The 15,661-nt window shown below is 42.4% G+C and overlaps 1 protein-coding gene across 1 annotated transcript in view; it reads right to left on the bottom strand.

Moving 5' to 3' along the window:
* HMCN1 (hemicentin 1) overlaps positions 1-15,315 on the bottom strand; it is a 224,581-nt gene extending 209,266 nt beyond the window's left edge. Inside the window, exon 1 of the mRNA XM_080406436.1 lies at positions 485-15,315. Coding sequence (XP_080262562.1) covers positions 485-974 — 490 coding nt within the window. The 5' untranslated portion in view covers positions 975-15,315. The remainder of the gene's footprint in view (positions 1-484) is intronic.
* Positions 15,316-15,661: the final 346 nt, after the last annotated feature.

The following is a 15,661-nucleotide window of genomic DNA, read 5'->3' as shown; positions in this document are numbered from 1 at the left end:
GTTTCTGAACGTAAACATGGGAGAAGACTGAAGGAAAACTGCAACTATATTGTGTGTGTTTTTGTAAGTGTATTCCCATAGAAGGGAACTAAAAACCCAATTTAGTAGCTTCACTAGTAACGTGTTCTCTACTAGGAGAGAAGGTCACTGAGGCCAATTCAGCTCGTATTAGAATTATTCAGGAGAGTATTTAAGCCCCTGAACTACCCCACGGTGCAGGCAGCGTGCTCAGGGGCACCTCAGCTCGGCCTGCAGGCTGCGGGGAGGCTGCGGGGCCACAGGCTGAGGCTCCCGGGCCCGGGGCTCGCCCCCGGCAACTCCCCGCGGCGGAGGTGGCGAGCACGGCTAAGACGTGACAGAAATACCTACTCTCCAGCCCCCTGGAAGCGCAGGAGACCCAACCTTTCATAACAGCCAGCCCCGACCAGGGCCCCTCCCGCCCCCGAGCCCACCTCAGCGGGGCCCCGCGCGGAGTGACCCCTACCTGGGTCGTGGAAAGGGACCAACGCGAAGTTGTAAAGCGGCCTCTTGGGTCTTTTTAGCGACGTTTCCAGGATCTTGGATGCCCCCTCGATGACTTGCACCAGGTCGTCGTACATGGAGCCGGTCACATCAAACACGAACGCCAGGGTGGAGGCTCCCTCCGGCACCGCCTCGCCGCCGGGCTCGGGCGCAGCGCGGGGGCACAGGGCGAGCAGCAGCACCACAGCGCTCAGCCCCGCTCCCCGGGCCCCGCCGAAACGCATTTTCCCCGGCAGCCGGCGCAGCTCGCCGGCGGCTGAGAAGAAACACTTGAGACAGTCCGCCCGGAGCAGCGTGGGGACCGGCGCCCGCCGCCCGCCCGCTCCCCTCGGCGCGGAGGGCAGGAAGCGCCGCGGCTTTTGTCTGCGCGCGGCTGCGGCCCCGCTCCGCCTTTCGTACCGGGCAGGGCTGGGGTAGCGCCGCCCCGAGGGAGCAGGCTGAGCCCCGTCCATGCCGCGGGGTGCGGAGCTGCTGCCGGCGCGGCTCGGGCCGGGGCTGAGCCTGCCGCCTCAGGAGCCCCGGCGGCGGACCCAGGCGCCGCGGCCCCGCCTCCCGTGGCCCGCCGCGGCCCCTGCCCTCACCTCCGGCCCCTGCCCTCACCTCCGGCCCCCTCCCGCGGCGGCCGCCGGCGGGGCGGGCTGGGGCTGGGGTCGGGGCCGACCCTCGCACCTGGCCGCCCGCAGCCGCCCCGCTCCGCCCCGGCACCGGCGGGCCGAGCCCCCGGGAGAGCCGCCCTGGCGGGAGGGGGGCGCCAGGGTGAGGTACGGGCCTGCCCGTCACCGAGCGGGGCCTGGGCCCGCACCTGCCGGCGAGGGGAGGACGGCGGTGCCGACCTGAGCTCGTTCTTGGGAGGGTAGATCAGTGTGTCACTGTTTTATTATTACAAACGCGTGATACCCGACTGAAATCGCTGCTACGTGCACGGCTGCCCTGGCTCGCTCTGCCCTCGCTCGGGTCACGCTCCCACAACTACTGCCTGAAACCCCGCGGCCCCTTCCAGCCACAGTTCGCCTCAGCTCCCATGAACGTGTTCCTACAGGGACTATGAAAAGTGGGCAGTAAAGACCCCAAAATGTGATCGGGCACATCTCCACACCAGGCACATCCCACAGCTCCAGGCACTCGCAGCCTCTGGGGCCAGAGCAAGACTGGACACTGAAGAAAAGAAAGTGGCCGGAGTGTTGTTTTAATCCTGCTCAGGCGATGGAAGAGGTGAAAGGCTATATATTTCAGAGCTCCTTAGTTGTTTAAGGATGCAGCCAGGTCCCAGCACGCACCTTGTGAAAATCCGATCCTAGGTGGCTGGCCCAAGGCCACGTGGAAGGCCTCAGGGAGAGCCAGGAACCCGTCCTCGTTGCTCCAGCTCACTCAGCCTGGCTGCCACAAGCCTCCCGCCATCAGCTGCGTGGGGAGCATCGGGACATCCTTTTGAACCCCAAGCGGGAGGGAAATCGCATCCTTTGTTTTCAGCGGGTGCATGACCCGGTGAGACGCGCAGCATTTGGCGCAGCTCGGAAAGGTAGACCGTGAAGCAGAATTTACCTCATTAGTTTCCTTCCTTGTTTTGCTAATCTTAAAACTGGTGCTAAAACTGCGCGCTATTGTGACTGGAAAATTAATCATGTAAAAACATTGCTTATTCTAATCAAGTTATAAGCCTGGAATTGAATTATAAAAAACAGATGTTTACATTCTTTCTCCCCTTCAGCACTGATGTCATGAGAAGGAAGCACATAACCAGAGCTGTGCAAAGCATTCGCAATAAAAACCCCAAACCATGGAAAACTTGCCTCATCTGTAACTCTGCTAGCAGAAAACTCAGACCAGGTTTGTCAAAAATACTCACAAATACTTTAAGTAGAGATGTGTTCAAGCCATAAAATAGGAATATGTATTTTGAATGCCCTAGAGACTGGCAGCACCTGGATTTAGTGATTTCCTTCGGTCCTTTATGAAGATGAATTCCTGTTACATCTTTCCTTACAAAGAAAGCCCTCACGTTCTTTCTGTCTTAAAGTATTTCTCATTTAGATGTAAACAAGCTGGAACAAACCTAGTGTCTCTATGAAAAAATAACCCTTTTGGACACATGCTGCTGCATCTCTAAAAAAATGTCATTTAACACAACTTTTAAGGTACAACATAAAGAAAATTCTTTATTTTGTAACAGTGGAAACTGATATTTATTTTGGTTGCCTAACACTTTCCACTATAAAATAACCTTGAAGCTTGGAAGCTCTAAAACTATTATTCACAGCAGGCCTTTGAAATTTGCAGGAAGAAAGCCCTGTAGCAAGAGGAACCTTTTTTTTTTTTTCTGCAATGAAATTATTTTCATAGCTTGCCAAAGAATCGTCTATTGAAAAAAAAAATCACTATGTTCCTTCTGACATGTTCTACAGTAAAGTTTTGACAGCATGCCAGCATAATAACTAAGCGCACTCTGAGGTCAGGCCCCTGCCACTGTCAAAGCACACTGTAGCAGAAACACCTGGAGATTATCGGGCCGGGGGGGCTGGGGCAGGGGCCAGAGGGGGGGGGAGCTGGGTCGAGGTACCCCCCAGGGGAGAGGTACCCCACCTCCCCACAGACCCCGCTCTGCCACAGCGGGCTACCACCTTTATGGTTTCCAATAGCATCTCGGTGTCTCTTTTGTATGCACCAGGGTATTACAATTGCCTTTTACACTTACTTCCTAATTTTAAGCATTTGTAACTTAATCTTGGTATTCTTTTCGTGTCTGTTTTGGGGCTGGAATTTGACATTCTGTTTATGCAATTCGGTAGCATGGAAGAATTCAACAGATGTGGACTTGATTGTCTAATTCCTTCCCACCACACTCATACACTGCCACTCTGAGTGTGAGCAGTGTTACCTGTCTAGCTGACTTTTAAAGGTCCCTTCTAACCCAAACTATTCTGATTCCATCACTATGTATTTATCCTGGATAGCTGTAAATTCTTCAGTGAGGTGGAATAGAGGTAACTCATTTAACTCCTTCTCTCTTCTTAGCTGGTCACAAATATAAAAAACATAAATTTTGTATGCTGTGGGGAAAATATACTAGTTTGGAAGATTGGGAAGGAAATAAAGTACTTTTCACCCTTTGGGCTTTTGTCTGAATCTGCTCCATTTTGTAATTTGCAGCTAAAAATTATTACTATCCAATGGCTGCTAATGAAGAAAGAACTGCTGGTTTCATTCTTGTTCGTAGTAAACAAGCATCCACTTCAAAAACTGGTTTCCATCTGAAGGGCAACATCAAAATGATTGTTTTTAAAGCTGATGCTACTCTCTAATTACAGAGCAAACTGCTGATACCAAAACAGATTCTCCTCCTGGGATCCCATGGACTGCTCTCAGCAGGCTGCATCTACCAGAGCTCTTTCTCACGACACCTCTTTTCTGGTCAGTGAGTTCTGCACGTATACCAGATACCCTGTACTGTTTTGTCACAGACATTTGACAATATTTTTTTCCACTAGAACTCCATACACATTTAAAGCTTTTATTCCCACTCCTTCAAAGTCATATCCCTCCTTTTTTTCTTTCCTTTGTTTGGACTTGATTAATTGTTGTGGAAAAGGAGGGAATCATTGCTCTTTGTTTTGGGCATCTGGCTTTGGCTGTCTCTGTGAGAAGTATATGTATTGTATAGCAAGAACTCTCCAGTTCCCGGACACAGTGTTTTCTTAGCTAGTCTATAGCCCTGTCTTTATATTTTATGTATATGGCCAGTCTAGTCCTGTGTATGAGAGGTACAACTTGTATTTACCAAAGCCATTCACTACTCTAAAACTGAAAATAGTGTTTTGGGTCTCAGTGTTTTGAAGTAGTTTGCAGGCAGAACCTATGCTGCTTTTGGGAAGGATAGGGTTAAAATGCCATCCTGGAAGAGGAATGTTCCAACAGGAATTAGCAGGTATGCTGAGGAGCCTGAAACCAGGTAAGGCAGCTCACTAGTGCTGCTGTTAACAGATCTGTAAGGAAAGATAAACAAGAAGCAGAAAAGAGAAAGGACTGATAGATTAATCTTTCATTACAATCTTCGCATTCATCTACAAAGACCATGAAAAGACCAGCATTACTTTTGGGGGGAGATTTTGTCATGTGAATGCCATTGTATGATGAGAGTTCAAACTCCAAAGTGATAAACTAAACACTGACTTTTTCCAGGCAGTGACTTCTATTTTTCAGCTGTGCAGCTGGTCTCACGCTTTGACATTATACTTTTAGTACTCCTCTTTCCTCACTGTGACCAAGGCATTTTGCTTGTTACAGTTAAAAGCTCTTCTGCAGACAGAACATGATAGCCTTTATACCAAATAATGTCAATGCCTCTTGTTTTAGTCACAGTAGCTTCACGTCTTCCTGTGAGATACATTACCTATGCCAACAATAGAAAAACTATGACTTAATATAAAAATGGCATGTGTGTAACTTCTGTTTGACTTCTGGCTTCTGAATCTTCAGAGGGGTCATATATTGTAAGTTTTCTCCAAAATCCACATGAGTAGAAACCACCTGCTTTTATTAAGAAACCAAACTCTGGGATTCTAGCACGATCGCCTCTGTAGGAACTGATGCTTTTATTAGATAATCCAGATTCTGAAGAACTGCAAGTTTCTGATCTCCACTTTTCAAAAAGGTTTGTTTGAATCTGAAATCAAGCAATGGGCTATATTTCCTGCTCCTACCCTCTCAGGTATCAGCATGCAGAGATAAGCTGGAAACAGAAGTGTATTTTGAGCTAATCACACTTAATGAATAGTTCTGGCTGAATTCTGACCATCCTGTATTTTATGGTTACTGCTTCCTTTTTCAACTCAGTTTGCATCATGAGTCCAGCGATGCTGGAATTTTTCATGGCTTTGCCAATTTGCTTTACAGCAAAATCAGAGCATACAGGTGAATGCTAGCAATCCTGTGTTCTACAAACATTTCTAGATGACAAACAGCTTGTAATGAAAAGGTTGTAAAAATGAGACATTTTAAAGATGCCATGTCTTTTACATTGTAAAGAATTTGGAAGTCCCACAGAGGTAATCTTTTGCCATTTTCGATCTTCTTTCTCTGCCCCACAGAAGTTTGCTTAAATATAAATATCAGTTTGATTCACAGATCAACACATTCCAAAATATCACATAATACTGAAAAAGAGCTAGACACAAACAGTAAATAGCTGTAGCAACTGGAGTAGCTTGTTTAATAAACCATGTGCCTGAGCCAAGAGATCATTTCACCCTGCTATAGCACTGAATCATCTCATCTGCAAGATGAAATCACTTTAGTTTTGGTTATAAAACAAGCCATCCTGTGATCATGACCTAGAAGTAAAAGTCAGGGTCCAAAAGTTTTGTTTCTGGCTCAGAAGCAGATTTGCTGCCTTTATTAATACAACTATGCATCAAGACCTGGACCAAGTTAGGACCTGCTCTGCTTGTTTACTTAGGGAAAAAAAAAAAAAGAGTAGATAAAATGATGGATGGAGAAACGGAATAATCAAAAGTATGGGGCCTGTACCTACTGGACAAAGCAGTGTTGATCTCTTTATCAATCTTTGTTTTCTGCATTACAGTCTAAGCACTTCTTAGCACAAAGTACAAACACATTTCTAATCAACATGTCCTTACAAAACCTGTAGGCTCCATAACCTTGAGCTCTATAGTTCCCATCATACAAATGAGGAATGAAAGAGAGGACTAAATGACTTGCTGAAAGTCACACAGGAAATCTGCAACAGAAATAGTGAGGAACACAGACCTAAATTTCACCTCACATAAGATCATTATTCTCCTTTCTCTCTACTTTAAGATTCTTTGCCACGTAAAGGGGATTATGCATCTCTTTTTCCTTTACATGTTTGTAAGGAGGGAAGCACCAGCAAAATACAAAACACCTGTTGTTTGCTGTAGATATTGCCTTGAAAGTGAAAAAAATCTGTATTTCAGTAAAATTTTTCTATTGCAAAGTTTCATAAGTTTTGCTAGTCTCTTTCAAAGGTGTTTGTAGCTTAGTTTCTACCACTGATTAAATTTTTCCTTAGTATTTGCAAGGCGTTGTGTTGGCATTCTCTTGACTAAAAAGAACCTGTACTCACAATGACTTCTGTTTTTTAATTGCAGTCTAAGTTTTATCAGTTTTAGAAATATCTACACCATGTCTGAACAGCTGCTAAGGAATAGACTTATTTTCATCTATATCAGAGACCTATTTCACGATATTAAATATCCAATGAGAAAGCTAATGTATTTCCTTATGAAAACAATAGGAGTAGTTTCACGCACTGAAAGCAAAAGAACCACCATGTATTAAAGGTTGTTTTTCAAGATCAGTTCCATAAAGCTCAATAAATCCTATACTTGATTTGTTAAATTTATGCACACAGGAAATACATGCTGATTATACACAATTCCAGACTGCTTTTACCAACAGTCATGTCATCATGGAACCCTTACATGTGGTTATATATTAAGTACAGGGCATGAGGCAGCGTGGGCTTCATCACACCTAAAATACAAATATCTCCACTGACCACAGATGTCCACATCCAGCCTAAGCACCTTAAGCTCCTTTTCCAGTCCATGGAGATCAGATCAATACAGCGAATGGCAGCTAGGCCTTTACTGTTAGTAAAGAGAGTCGGAGGTGACCGGGTCAGACAGAGGCATCTACGCAGCAGGTACCTATCTCTAGCCTGTGAGTGATGAACGCCACCTATACAATAGCAGTTCTATGCAACTGTGTGTGTGTCTACTGTTTTACTTACAGATCACTTTGCTTCTGAGTCTTAATCTAAACTTTTGAGACAGGATTTTATAAGGGAACTCAGTATTGTTGCCTGAAGGTCCTTTCTGAAATAACTTTTCCAAGACTTTTCCACTTAGGTTTCCATAAAGCAGTACTAGATTGTTTGCTGCAGTGGTAAGAGAAAGCAGAGACTATCACAATGGAGGTGTGCAATAAAACAGTAGAGATCTCCCGTACCAGTGAAGAGAAACACCAAGTCACCCATGCCATTTCACAGAATCACAGAATGGTCGGGGTTAGAAGGGACCTCTGCAGATCATTTAGTCCAACCCCTGCTAATGCAGGTTCACCAAGAGCAGGTTGCACAGGATCATGCTCAGGCACATTTTGAATGTCTCCAGAGCAGGAGACTGCACAATCTCTCTGGGCAGCCTGTGCCAGGGCTCTGTCACCCTCAAAGTAAAGAAATTTTTCCTCCTATTAAGATGGAACTTGTGTTGCAGGTTGTGTCCACTGCCCCTTGTCATGTCACTGGGTACGCCTGAAAAGAGTATTTCTTCAAGAAATGCCCATGTATGTACATCAAATTGCACTCATGAACTTTCCATCGAATTACAGTTATAGAGAACTAGATGTATAGATGTAACAAACCAGATAAGACTATTACAACACAGTTACTGCTGTCAGCACTTCAGTAATTGCTTGTTGGATATAGGAATTTTGCAAAAGTCCTGCAGCACTATTATAAAGGTATTCTTAAAATTTTATCATTGACAATTATTGTCTTCTCAAGAATTTCCAGATATTCTCATGGCTAAACCAGGATTTTCAGTGGACTTTACAAATAATTAGGCAACCACAGTGTATTATGAAAACAACTAGGGAGTTTAGGTTGATCTTCAAGAACACTATCTCCCTCTACTGGTAAACCATAATGAAATGTTTTGAAAATAAGATTATAGGTACCATGTATTTTTACTCTTTTTAATCAAGTTAGAGAATATAATATGAAATTATTTTTCAGAGTTAAGGTTGAAAACAACCTCAAAATATCAGCAGAATTTCACAGAAACACACACACAGATGCCATCCCTATGTCCAAGTGTTTTGTACATAACATTTACGCAAGTCTCTTCTACAGGGAAGTTTTTCTGGAAAGTAAGTTTAGTTGCACAGAGAGATTCTAGTAAGATGAGAATTCAAAAAGCAAGAGTACTTACGTTTTGGAAAAAAATTATTTAGGGCATATTTTTTTCAAAACTGGCCCAATGACACATTTGTTTAATTAATGTCACCAAAGAAAATTTAGCGTTTGTTAGTAGTTTTATGCTGTCTCAGTAATACTTTTGAATTACTTACAACAGACTCTTGAAACTCTGAAGATCTAGAGAACTTCTATCACATTATTGCAAACAGCAACTTTCAGTATGAGGAACTATTCTTGATTATCTTAATATTATAAGCAAGTCATATACACTGAAGAAGAAACCTGGATTAGATATTTGATGCAGTTCTAACAGAATTAGTCTAGCAATATAGCTCTGCAATCCCTTACCTTGCAGGCAAGCAGCAGTATTTCCTGGCTGACAACCAGAATAAGTTCCCGAAAGAAGAGGAAATTACTTCAGGTATCATAATCCTGTTACAAATGGCAGGGGCATTGCCACTTTGGGCCACGGACTTCAGCTTGTTTTGGAGTCACTGATAGATACCCAAATAACAGATAACATCAAAACCCATCCCATTCCTCTCATACCAGGAGCTATCCTCTGGAATGCAGCTGGCAGATTAAAGTTTATGAGCTTAATTACTGCACATCATGCCCTGGAATGAACTCTTCTATTTTTAATTTAACAGAAGGAGCTAGTTAGGGTACAGCATTGTACCAACACTTCATGACAGGAAGGCCTTCCAATTAACAGAGCTGCCATATTGGTGTATTTTAACAAAACTGTAGTAAAAGAGATCTAGACCTCCTTGATCATAAATCGTGAAATAAAACTACTCCCTTAAAAAATAAATGAGTTCGGGTGTTTGTGCCATTCACATAACAAAGAAGAAAATAAGAAATTAAATGTTCGGTTCTCTAGAGTTATGTGCTTTGTTTCTTTTAAGCCTGTCAGAAATTTATTCTGTTTAAAAACAAACAGAAGTCCAGATTCCAGACATCTGTCTATACAAGCTAAGCTTATGTTGAAAACTACATGGCACTCCTCCCAGTACCTATCCTCATCCCCATGAAAGTGTTAGAAGAATTAGCTCACAGTTCCGATCTCAATATTATTTTTTTGTGTAGACTTGGCTGATTTAAATATTTCTCACATTATTAAATATCCTTCTTTAAATTTCTTCAGCAAGACAGCACTAAATATCTTCAGGCCCATGAAGTGTGTTTTCCAGGCATTTGAAGAAACCAAGGTCACCCAATTTATAAGTTCATCTTTTTTGAGTGATTTTTTTTTTAGTCTGCAGTTTCAGTTTTTACATTTAAGCCCATAAAGACCAACACAGCCTTTAAAATCCTGCCAGACTAAGTTAGCACCTCACCATTAGTTACCAAGTATAATTTTCCAAGGCCTCTAAGTAGTGGATAGCTAGTTTTACTACCAAACAGGACTATATTCTCCACAGTCACACTCTTCCTGGCATAATAGACATGTTCTTAAAACTTGGACTGTTTTTCACATAATATTTTTCACTATAGTCTGATACTCCTTCTACTGGGAAATGGGAGACTTTTGTCAGGCGTATCATTTTCTAGGATTAAAGGGATGAGCTGGATAAGAATGGACTTAAACTTTTATTCATAATAAGAATAAAAAGCCTTTCATGGGGAAGGGTCATAAAAAAAGGCTTCCCATTACAAAATATAGTTGGTATATGCACACACACATTACATACATAATAGCTAGGCTAATTTATCATTTGTCATGAAGTATCCTGGCAGTTTCCATTACAACCCTGTTTTCAGGCTTCCGTTGTTTTATGGAACTCACGGTCTGGTCTGAAATGTTCCAGATATAATGTCTGAGGCAAGTTTGGTAATTTGAGGTCATTTTGTTGTTGTTCAACCAAAAGTGCTCAGGTGTTTCCAAGAGCACTCACTACCCCAGTAAAGACCACCTGTATCCTTTTCTGAAAGCATTTTAAAAGTAGACCCATGCAGAGCACAGTGCAGGGAGTTGAATAGTGCCTGATGTATGAACCACCAGTACTGGGAGCTCTACATCCAAGGTGGAAAGAATACAGCCTCCTGAGTCCATGCAAGGGGATCGATGCCATTGTAAGCATGGCTGTGGTTTGGTCACAGGGTAGACCCGGTCAAGACCCTAACTCACGCTCACAGAGGGTGACTGAGGTCAGTGCTGAGTGAGGTGCTCAGCTGGGTGCTGACAGCGTCATCCAGCCTGCTGCAGTACATCCAAGTGCACAGCCCTTGATCCTGACCTCCCTGAATCAGCTGAGCAGTCTTTGCAATCAGGTCCCTGTTATTAGGAGCTGTTTTCTTTTATTCTGTTGAAAATTAAATTGGTTTAGCCAGACTAAAAAAATTAAATTTGGTATCTCCTACAAGGCTCCGTATTTGCCACCAGCCAGATACTCCAGACCCTCCCACTACAAATGCTACTCAGAACTGTGGCTTAGACTTTCTCTTATTCAGGTACTGTGTGAAGCAGGAGAAATGTCTGCTTGAACAAAAAAAGCGATGGTGACATACAGCTCTCCAGCTATAAAAGCTGGAGACCATGAGCCACAGGTCTTCCTGAATACAACATACTTTCTGGACATGCGTCATTTCATACTCTTGATTCCTCATGTGCGATCAATACCACTCAGCATCTTTGCTATACTATGATGTATGTACACAACTATCCTTATCAGATCTGTGCCATTTCAGCATGCAAGTGTCCTTTAAAGCACATACTCTGATGCATTAAGGATCAGATTATATTATTTAGTAGTCACTTAGTAGTCTACCACACTGTAGAAAAACTTTTTTCCCTATACACAACCATAGAAGTGTTCATTTCATGACACACAGCTGTTTAGACAGGCAAGGATAGAAAAGTATGGTATCATGTACTGTGTAGAGACGCGATATGTAATTGTAAAAGCTGTTACTATGAGAGAGGGGGATTTTTTATTTGTTTATTTTCTTTTTACCACTCCAGAGATAAGGATGCTTAGACTGTGAGTCTCTTAGTCCTTCAGAAAGACTACAGAAAGGACTCAGGGAGGAAGGATATGATATTTCCTAAATAAAAACTAAACCAATGGACCTAGTTTGCCATAAATCTGTGGATGAATGACAATAAATCAGTTGTCAAACTCTACAGTTGGGTTGTACCCATACACTCTTGCTAAGATGCTGTGACATGCAGAAGCCTGACTTCTCTGGGCAGGTCAGAGCTGTCAGGCAGCTCTTCTCTCCATTTCTGCTGCGCTCTGCCTGCTGCACCAGCTCCTACTTCTGGTCAGAAATGAACTCCAGTTCTGGTACCCTTAAAAACCTCTGTTCATATAATATTTCCAGACTAACTAAAAGCAGGAGTTGTCTGAGAAGTTATAAATCAATTTATGTTGGCAAGATTTCAAGCTCAATTTTCTGAGACTCGAGAAAAATCTAATTGTTTGCATAAATACCCACAGCTGCAGCAGGTATACGCAGCCATTGCAGACTTTTCAGCTTTACCTTGCAAAACACATATGAAGCCAACTTGTCTGCAACTATAGTGGGTGTAAAATGAGGTCCCATATGGACCTCCTGAGGTTGATGCAGCATGGCAAAAACCCCCATGTGTAGTAGTTAAAGCCAGTTATAAGCAAAGCAGCAGTTTTCCTATGGTCACTGACTCCCTCAGCTGCCATCAGAGCACAGCAGTGGTTGCTGTGGCTAGTTCAAGACTTCAGCCTAAAATGAGATTTGCCAGTGCCATGTCACAGGCTAAACTTCTGTTATAACATCTAACTTGCAAGGGAGAAACTTGATTTGAAGCCAAACCACAGTGGCATGTGAGACAAACAAGCCCATTCTACTCTAACTCAGTAGAGCATCAAGTGACGCTTTGGTCATTGCCTGTGGTTTGTCTCTGGTCCAAAAGAGTTAGCTGCATATTTTCCTTACTTTGTATAACTTGATGACAAGCCCTTTCTTGAAGAACCCCAGCAGATCTTTATAAGTTTACATCCCGAATAACTAACACTAGCTGAGCTGGGAGGACCAATTGTTCCTGCAACTACAGCTGCTGGTCTATCCAAAAAAAAAAAAAAAACAAAACCAAAAAAACCCCTGAGTTTCTGTAAGAAAACAATCCTGGCTATGCTTAAAAAGACAAATTCCTATTTAAATGTTTAATTCCTGCTGTGTGGTTATCTTCTTAAGCTAGATTTAACTCCTGTCTTCAAGTTCCTGGTTCTAAGAGTATAAAAGCAAAAAAGGTTATGTGTTATGTAGAAAAGTTTCAGAAATAATGTTGATTACAGTTAAGTGTAAACAATAACTCATTACTGGCCTGAACTGAAGCTCACTGAGATTAACGGGCTTCTTCATTTTCACTCCTCTGGATCAGACCATTGCTTTTTATACAGGCAATGTGCTTGCACCCGGAATAAGCTGCTACTTCAGTACAAAAGACTGCATGAGAGGCTACACAGCAGACTGGAGGTAGTCTGATCAACTTTGTCACTTCTCCTATTTGTATACTTAATTTCTATTATGAGGTTTTCCAAATTCACTGATTAGGATGGCATGTACATTGTCGTGTATAATAATTAAAATAACGCAGAGACTAGACTAGCAGGACATAGCTTAAGTTCATAGGTAGGCTAGCAAAGCTCTGCATGACTTCCTTCAACCTCTGCCTACATTCTGTAATGAACATAATCATTTTCATGAGTTTTAGAATCCAGTCAGTAAAAGATATAGACCTCTCCTTTCCAAGGCTTGAAGACTAGCAGAAGTGGAGGGAAAATGTCCTTTAAAATGTCTGTCAGCTACATTTTGTCTAAATGAAAATGAAGTTTAACACTTCCAAAAAGTTTTTTTTTTAAAAAAAAGTCACCACTATTACTAAACTTACCTCCACCATCACCACCCCCTTTTTTTTTTTTTTTAATCTAGGAAAAATGGTTTAATAGCTGCCTACAGCACCTTTCAAGTGTCTGTAAAACACACATATTCTACTTGCCCAGCCTTCCTGAGCTGTTGTAAAGATTTTTAAGATATTCAGACTTCAATAACTTCAAATATAAACTTATGTCTGTGTAATAAAATTATTCAAGGGAATGTAATGCAGCAGATTTTTTTCTGTTACACCTCTTGAATGCCAAGATAAAATTTAATTCTGCTTAATAACACTGGTGGTCATAATGCTGTGGTTGAGAATTTCCTCGTGATCAGAGCTTCTCTGCAGCCTCTTTGGGATGCTTATTTCAGTCATTTAAGTTACTATTGTTTGCAGTTCCATAGTTTTTATTGCTGCATCTTTTGTTCTTGGTAAAGTATTTCTAAATCTGCTCAACAAAAACACAATAAACACACAACCGCAGAGAAATACTATCTTTAGGAGCTGTCTTCTGATTGCATGTGTACCCTTTCCAAAAAGATCTCCATCTGATGATTCAGAGAAGGATCTCAACAGAAAAGAGGGGCAAAAATACAACCTGTTGTGTTTCTTAATGTTTCTTTCACTACAACTACACTAATTCTATTTGATTTTCAGCTGTTATTTCTTGAAAGACACTTTGCTTTTTGATGTGCCATTTAAACTAGTAGAGATTTTTTTAAGGGACAGTATAAATGGGGGAAGATGAGAACACATGTGATGTCCAGGACAGACGTGACAGAATGGTGAAGATCATACATACAAACACAGACAAAAGGCCACACTAAAAGCACGGCTGTTTTCCACGGCCTACACCCATCCAGCAGCAATGACAGTAAGAAGGTAGTCACATCTTTCTCACGTGGCTATAACCCCCTCAGCACAGAGAGCCCCGTCCCAAGGAATGTGCAGACACAATGGGCACAATACTTGATTCAGAACTTCAGTTCTTCCCTGCTCCCCTGTGTAAGTGCGTGCTGTAAGTAAGCGGTGTCTTCACCCCCAGAGCTCCAGGGTCGTGTGAGGGTAGGATGGGGCAAGAGGAGCCGTCCCATGAAGCGCCTAGGTGGTGACAGAGGCCAGAAACTGTGGGCTCTTTCAGACCAAGGTCCCAAGGTCAAGTCCCTGCTGTCCACACGTTCAGAAGACAGGACAATGTCCCACACTTGTCTCTGGGAAAGCAGTCTACCCTGATGACAGTTTTGTATGTATGACAGAGAGAATATACAGCTAAACTGCAACATTCAGCACCCAACTAAACTTTTCTGTTATTTGTCACACTACAATGTGCATAGTGTATCTTTTCCAGCACAGGCTGAGTAACTCAAGGAGCCAGGTTTGTAGATTTATAAATACTGGTATGCAATATCTAAAATGTATTTTAGAATAAGCTTTACTGTAAATGGCCTCATCAAGAGACTACTCTTGCATGTCTTCAATTAAAAAGTCCATCTGGAAACAGGAGGTTTACCATTTCTTGCAAAATAAAATATTCAAAGGTTTCAGTAACTGGTTTTAAACAAAGGCATTTTATTTCACTGATTCTGAGGGTTTCCTGCAGTATTTTTAACTAACAAAACAGCTTTCAGAAATAGCCAGGCAATAAGATCTTGCTTTCAGGGCAAGACACCAGAAATAAATTGTGCACTGGTACCACTAAAATTTCTGATTTAGTGATTAGAGCTGGTCTCTTTATATATTGAAAGGAGTTTGGATATACAGAGCTCTCCAGTAAGACAATTACCTGCTTAACAAACAGTTGTGTTATTTCCCTGATACACCTTTGGTTTCCCTTTTGGGCTTAAAGTTGCTTGTTACCTGATATTCAGATTTTGAAGTCATATAGCTATAAGGACTAATAGCAGTCTAAATTATCAAGTTACATCTTTATGAACCAAGCAGGAGCTGCTGCACCAAATATTGCTTGCATAGCAGAGTTACAGCTACGCAGTATCTCCTGGTGCCAAGACATAGTAAGAAAGGTATAGATTAGATATGCTGCCTAATGCAAAGACATTCCCTGGATCTCATGATCCAGAGCAAAGTAGCATTTACATAAACCCAAAGGCACAATGACTCAAATACTGAGATACTGGAGATACTGGGACTTCTATTCCTCTGAGCATCGAAATGGAAACTGGGTAAAGAATGTGGTGTGATCGCCTTCGATCCACAGCAGCTTTGCCAGAGAATTGAAGCTTGGGAAGAAAAAAGGAGTTATCTGTACAAAAATGAAAGCTAGATAAGTGTCTAAGTTTACATTCTCACAGGATTTCTGCAGAAAG

This window comes from Falco punctatus (assembly GCF_963210335.1).
Source record: "Falco punctatus genome assembly, chromosome: 11".
In the NCBI taxonomy this organism is placed as follows: Eukaryota; Metazoa; Chordata; class Aves; order Falconiformes; family Falconidae; genus Falco; species Falco punctatus.
The sequence above is the reverse complement of the archived record's forward strand: the minus strand, read 5'-3'. Positions and strand labels throughout refer to the sequence as shown.